The 7571-nt window shown below is 39.8% G+C and overlaps 1 protein-coding gene across 1 annotated transcript; it reads left to right on the forward strand.

The window, feature by feature from the left end:
- Positions 1 to 1724: 1724 nt before the first annotated feature.
- On the forward strand, positions 1725 to 3733 carry dio3a (iodothyronine deiodinase 3a). Its single transcript, XM_020487211.2, has one exon. The coding sequence runs from the start codon at positions 1830 to 1832 to the stop codon at positions 2613 to 2615; it is 786 nt and encodes a 261-aa protein (XP_020342800.1). The 5' UTR covers positions 1725 to 1829; the 3' UTR covers positions 2616 to 3733.
- Positions 3734 to 7571: the final 3838 nt, after the last annotated feature.

The following is a 7571-nucleotide window of genomic DNA, read 5'->3' on the forward strand; positions in this document are numbered from 1 at the left end:
CATCCCACTTTTTCTTTTTCTTTTGCCCAACCAAGATTTACATTCTAAAATCGCTAATGGTTGGAACTAACCCAAAACAGAGCAACCTTCTCAGCAGGGGTTGGGACCTAAATTATTTCCTGATATCAAAGCACAAGGCGAGACCCAAATGCAGAGAGACAGGAAACACAGAGATAAATAAACTGGTACAGAGAAACAGGAAACACAGGGATAAATACACTGGTACAGAGAGACGGGAAACACAGGGATAAATACACTGGCACAGAGAGACAGGAAACACAGGGATAAATACACTGGCACAGAGAGACAGGAAACACAAGGATAAATACACTGGCACAGAGAGACTGGAAACACAGGGATAAATACACTGGCACAGAGAGACTGGAAACACAGGGATAAATACGCTGGCACAGAGACCTTTTATTGTCCCCAAACACAAGGTGTACCTGTGTAATGATCATGCTGCTTAATCAGCTTCTTGATATGCCACACCTGTCAGGTGGGTGGATTATCTTGGCAAAGGAGAAATGCTCACTAATAGGAATGCAAACAAATTTGTGCACAACATTTTAAAGAAATAAGCTTCTTGTGTGTATGGAAAATGTCTGGGATCTTTCATTTCAGCTCACAAAACATGTGACCAACACTTTACATGTTGCGTTTATAGCCTAGCTGTTTGCACTAACATTTGCAGATTGATTATGCATATTATTTGTATGCCTATTGTAATTTAGTGGGAGAGTGTCGATGAGTGCCTTGTGCGTAATTACGCACCTACAGGAGTTTGATGGTTAACTGCAATGTGGTGGATATCATTTTCTAATTCATATCGTTATTATCGTTATTATCGTTTGTCATAATTAATTGAAACAAAAAATAATCCGTGGCCTTTTCCTCCCCATTCATTAATAATCTTTAACACGGGTCGATGTGAACTCTAAACGAATAGTTACACAATGTTTAGCAATTACAATGTAGGCTACTAAATCAAAATTGTGAATCGTTGTTCTATTAGGATTTTCAGACAAGCTTGTGTCACCGTTTTTGTTTCATAGTTTATTCCGTTATTGTGCGCTACAACACTTTTAAACGAAATCTTACCCAATTATACATAATAGACATCTTGAAACCTGAAGAGGTGTTTTGGCTATGTGTTATGGAACGTTTCAAATAAAGTTCCCTTGTTCAATAAATATTGTCACGTGCCGTTTATTTGAATGAAGTATACTAGAGCATTTGACCCCTCTCTTATCCAATGATTGATAATGAAATGTATAAGCAGACTCAGTTAAAGCAATACAGTCAAACACCAGCGTCGTGGGGTGGTTTCATATTGTGCAAAACTGAAAGCTCCACCAGGCAACATACACCTGACGCTGGGTATCGGAAGAAATTGGCTTGTGATGTTATGGAAAAACAGATGACGTTTTGGTCAATCCTTGCATGTGCAATACACGGTTAGGTGTATTGGATGAGAAAGACAGGCATATAGGCTACTTATGAGGAGGAGGCAGAATTCAATCTCTGTCGCACACAGCCATTTCGTTTTCTTCCTCACACACACACACACACACACACATCTCGCTCTCTGCCTCTCCTATCATCAGTAGCCTAAATTAATAGAAGGTAATCCCCGCCATGTGAGGAGTCGGCCACGGTTTGGAGGCGGGGTGTTTTTCATTCAAATCCACTGCCTGTGCTATAAAAAGGGAAGTTACAAGTAGAGCGCAACTTTAGCAAAGGATCGTAGCGCAAGAGTAACGCGGTCTGTCTGAAGTTTTAGAAGCTATAGCCTAAAGATATTAGCCGGTCTGCGATTATTAGTCGGCATGAATACAGTCAAGGCTATGAAAAATGCAATTGTCTGTCTTATTTTACTGCCTCGCTTCTTCTTGGCAGCGATAATGCTGTGGTTTCTCGATTTTCATTGCGTAAGAAAGAGGGTCTTCCCCAAAATGAAGGAACAAGAAGGAAATATTGTCGACCCCCCAGTATGTATTTCCGAGTCTAATCGAATGTTCAGCTGGGAGTCAATCAAAGCCGTTTGGCATGGCCATAAACTGGACTTCTTAAAATCGGCGCACCTTGGATATGTAGCGCCCAACACTGAAGTTGTGCAGCTCCGCGACCAGAGATGCAACCGGATTCTTGACTATGCCAAAGAGAAGAGACCGCTCATTCTAAACTTTGGCAGCTGCACCTGACCACCGTTCATGACACGCTTGAAGGCGTTCCAGCGTGTTGTGCAGCAATACTCTGATATCTCAGACTCTGTCGTTGTGTACATAGAGGAAGCGCACCCGTCGGACGGATGGATGAGCTCTGACGCTCCCTACCAAATTCCCAAACACCGCTGTCTCGAGGACAGACTCAGTGCCGCTCAAATAATGAACCGTGAGGTCCCTGGGTGCCTTGTTGTCGCAGACAGCATGGATAACTCGTCCAACGCCGCATATGGAGCATATTTCGATAGACTTTACATACTTCAAGACGGAAAGATTGTCTACCAAGGAGGTAGAGGGCCGGAGGGATACCGCATCTCTGAGCTGAGAGACTGGCTAGATCAATACAGACAAAGTGTTGGAAATTCAAGAAATGTCGTTATTCATGTCTAGAGTTTTATAACATTTTAGGCGTCACCATTAAATAAGTTCTGTCTCTACACATTTCATACACTGCAACTTTTCAAGAGTTGCGGCTCCAATAACGTGTCACATGGACACACAAGCATTTTCACTTGTGTTGTTTACTAGTGATGTATGTGTAGGCCTATCCCAAAGGTTGCAGAATTGCCTGTTTTAGTTCTAGTTATTATTTTGACCGTCAACATATTACGTCTATAGACGATCGCCTGCAAGGGTTTATTTGTTCTGTGTTCCCATATTTGTCATGTTCTCTTTATGCGAATGTTTGTGTGGAAAGTGTGAGTAAAGTAGGGTTTGCCATGACCAATTTATTGCCAGTATTTTTGTGAAGTTCGGTTTTTAAAAGGTACCTCACCAGAAAACCGATACTGATGTTTTAATGCTGATGATAATGATTGTGTGCAATATCTTTTTACTTGTATTTTTGGTTTTGTAAATATGGTAAACTTTTTATGGAGATCCTTTTATAATAAAATGTCTTATTCTATACTCTGGAAAATAACAATTTAAAACATTTTGCTCATTGTTGAAGGTGAATTCATTTAGGATGAAAACCACCAACACTTGTCAAGGGCTGCGTGCCATGTCTTACTGGACCTTTTAGATTCTACTTAATTTAGCATGCTTTATCTGCATGGAATAACTTTTAACTAAAGTCACATTTAAAATTATGGTAAGGTCATTACTGAGTAGATAGCCTATAGCCTCTGGCAACAGGCTTCCCCCCTTGTGCGCAATAGACTGTGGAAAACGCGGTTACTGGGTAAACCACACATTCCTTTGATAAAAACATTAAGAACACCTTCCTAATATTGAGTTGTTTTCCCCTCAGAACAGCTTCAATTCGACGGGGCATGGACTCTAGAAGGTGTCGAAAGCGTTCCACAGGGATGCTGGCCCATGTTGACTCGAATGCATTCCACAGTTGTCAAGTAAGTTGGTTGTCCTTTGGGTGGTGGACACGGGAAACACACGGGAAACTGTTGAGCGTTAAAAACCAAGCAGCCTTGCAGCTCTTGACACAAACCGGTGCGCCTGGCACGTACTACCATACCCTGTTCAAAAGCACGTCAATCTTTTGTCTTTTCCATTCACACTCTGAATGGCCCACGTACACAAGCCATATCTCAATTGTCTCAAATCTTCAAAATCCTTCTTTAACCTGTCTCCTCCCGTTTGTCTACACTGATTTGAAATGGATTTAACAAGTGACATTAAAAAGGGATCATAGCTTTCACCTGTTTTCACCTTGTTAGTCTATGTCATGGAAAGACCAGGTGCTCATAATGTTTTGTACATTCAGTGTACAGTAACCTGTGCATGCTGTTTTTTTTATAAACTTCAGTCAGAAACCCAAACTATTGGCATCAAAGTGAATATCAATTTTCTGTGCTTTACTCTCTTGCTCACGCTCTCCCTCTCTCAGAAACTATTCATTGATATCAGAGAGAGCATATCCAACATTTAACTTCATTCTAAAAGTATGCTGTTTGCTCCCATGTCATATTAACAATTTTACAATGAAGCTGATGGTCAAACGTGTTTAATTATCTCCAGTATCAAATCAAATGTGAGGCCAAGCTATATGTGTTTAATAATCTTTGTGTTCAGTAATCTATGGGTACATCTACACGAGTACCACAATTTTGATCTTTCTTTCCACTAATTGTTCTTATGACCCAAGAGATCAGCTCTAAAAAAAATATCTGATGTGATTGGTCAAAATACCAGAGAGTGGGAAAAAGATCAGAATTGGGCTGCCTGTGTAGACGCATCCTAAGTGTTCAATTATCTGTGTTCAATAATATCAAATATCAAAGTAAAGCCCATGCCTTATGGGTTAAATTCTCAAATATCAAATCAAAGTAACAATAACAATAATAACAATAACTGTTACACAAAGACTTCACTACCCCTATTAGGCTCACTGTTCTGAGGACCGTGTTCTCATTAAAAGTCATTCAGATGATCACTTAGATAAAACACTGAGAGGAGAACTTCCGTCTGATCAAACTTTCTGTGTAAAAAGGAATACTCAAAAGTATCCACGCTTAGAAAAAAAAGTTCCTATCAAGAACCTAAAAGGGTTATTTGGCTGTCCCCATAGGAGAACACTTTGAAGAACCCTTTTGGTTCCAGGTAGAACCCTTTTGGGTTCCATGTAAAACCCTTTCCAGAGAGGATTCAACATGGAACCCAAAAGGGTTCTACCTGGAATCAAAAAGGGTTCTATCTGGAACCAAAAAGGGTTCTCCTATGGGGACAGCCAAAGAAACCTTTTTGGAACCCTTTTTTCTAAGAGTGCGTGTATTCCTGCCTTGAGGAACCATCATATAGAATAGGCCATTTTGACCGCACTTGAACAACACTTGCACTGCTGTGGTTACACTATGTTGCATTTATAACATAATTCAGCGGTCGTGACGTTATGACCAACATGGGTGATTCCACAGCGTTTCAGTCTTCATACTTCATGATCTGCTTTTTTCTGCTTTGTATCATTGAGAGAGAAAAAAACAACACTGGTTCAATCACCAGATATCATGTAATCAAACCAGAATGTCCTAAGAAGATGTATTGTGAATACAATTCTCTATGAATGATTAATAATATATTGTAACAAAGATTTCACTTTCTTGTCGCACAGGTTATGGTTGCTGCCTTCAGTCATGGCGACCAGAGTTTGAGCTCCTGTAGGGACAATATAATGCATTGTTTATGTATGTGTTATCCAGTTCTTTGGGCTAAAACAGTCTCTGCAACAGCTTCAAACTCATGCACATTCTTTCCAAATGTGATCCTGTTTTTTTCACAGCACAAGACACCCCTGGCTAGACAAGCTCATATCCTGTAATCAAACCATTCTGTCCCTACAAGAGCTTTCATTTTGAGTTTGTGCAAAACCTTGGCAAAATGTATTTCCACCAAAACCAATCCCGTTGTGCAAGTGTCCTATCAATGATACATTATACAGGTCTCACAGACTCCTTTCTCCATACGAACAAGTGCACTTATAGAACAAAACGTGTCCCTCTTCACGACTATGATATTAATTAGTGTGAGCCTGGAAGATCACATATAAATCAAACAGAATAGTCTGACACTGCACAAGTTTTTTCCCCCTGTTGCTTGGTTACTGTTTTTTCATAGGTTGACAAGACCTAGACAGAGAATCACAACAGAATGGGTTCTCCTTGCCAGCTCCTCACCAACAACTCAACCCACCAAATGTTTTATAACAGATTACCAATTATATCATCCAAACATCAATACAATTATACTTGTAATATCACCCTTATCAGTGTTGAGAAGGTTATTGAGTTTAGACTCAGATATGTAGATTTCTTTGTCACTCACAATTCAATGCATGTCACTGATTATATAAGATACAGTGCCTTTTTCAGTCTTAACCAGTTAACAGGTTTCCAAGTTAACAATAAAATGTCAAATGTCTTCTACTGGGAGAACGTGTGTTTGCATTTGTGCCAGGTTTTATTATCGTCACAAAGATCGTTTTTTTTCTCTGCCGCCAGAAAGGAGTTGATTCGTTGTTCTTTCCTTTCTGTTAGACTATGGTGGTACTATTTATGCGCAAGCCTCAAGCTCTACACTGAAGGATCTTGTCTGTGTATCACGCAGCCCTTCATTTTGTCACCAACCAGAGACGTCTAACTCACCGTTGTGATCTCTACAGTGCTGTCGAGTGGACATCACTAGCAACACGCAGGCTCAAACACTGGTACGTTATCATTTCTAACTGCCATTTTAGTCATCCTGTCTTCTAGCTGGGAATTGATCAACTGTACAAGCTCAAATCAAATCAAATTGATTTATATAGCCCTTCTTACATCAGCTGATATCTCAACGTGCTGTACAGATCTCCATCTTGTCTTAAATGAAGAGTCCCGAACGTTATAACAGAGCGTGGAAGAAGGTTCTTTCATTACTCAGCCCACTGGTCTTGGAATTGCCTCCAAGCCAACCTACAACTACAGCACCCGGTGTCCCTGGATGAGTTCAAAGGACAAATACATGAACAGATTGTTGAGACATGTAGTTGTCACTAGTTTGCGTTGTCTTACGTAAGGAAGCATGAGGTTTTACTTCACACGCACATCCACTGTTTGTTTACTGTTGTATTTGTCCTGTTGCCAGTGTCTTCTGTCTGTGTTGTCCATTTTGTCTTTCATTGTTGTCGTTTTTGTGTTTGTTTTTTAACCCAGCCCCCATCTCCGCAGGAGGCCATTTGCCTCTTGCCCGGCCAGCATTGTAAATAGGAATTTGTTCTTAATTGACTAAAGGATCAATAAAATCAAATAGTATCTGTGTAAAACAAAGAACTGTTTTTACTTTATACTAATGTAAATGTATATACTGCATACATTGGTAACATTTCCTTGACTACTCTCTTCATAATGCATAATAAGCACATTTATAATGCCCTATGAGTTATGCATAATACAACATAACACATATGCACTAATACCTGCTCATGAACATCTATAACGTTTTATAAGCAGGCAGCATACAACCTTATGATGCAAAGTGTTGTAATGCCTTGTATGTAGCCAAATGCTTATAGGTGTAAACTCATTTGTGAAGGTGAGAATGAATAATGTCTCTATAACTGTCTATGTAGTGCTTAATAATATACTAAGCATTGATTATCTTTTAAATCTGATTGGTCTGAATCTAGATCTGATTGGTCAGAGTCTAAATCTGATTGGTCTGAGTCTAGATCTGACTGGTCTGAGTCTAGATCTGACTGGTCTGAGTCTAAATCTGATTGGTTTGAGTCTAAATCTGATTGGTTTGAGTCTAAATCTGATTGGTCTGTGTCTAGATCTGATTGGTCTGAATCTAGATCTGATTGGTCTGAGTCTAAATCTGATTGGTCTGAGTCTAGATCTGACTGGTCTGAGTCTA

This window comes from Oncorhynchus kisutch, linkage group LG7 (genome assembly GCF_002021735.2).
Source record: "Oncorhynchus kisutch isolate 150728-3 linkage group LG7, Okis_V2, whole genome shotgun sequence".
NCBI classification, from domain to species: Eukaryota; Metazoa; Chordata; class Actinopteri; order Salmoniformes; family Salmonidae; genus Oncorhynchus; species Oncorhynchus kisutch.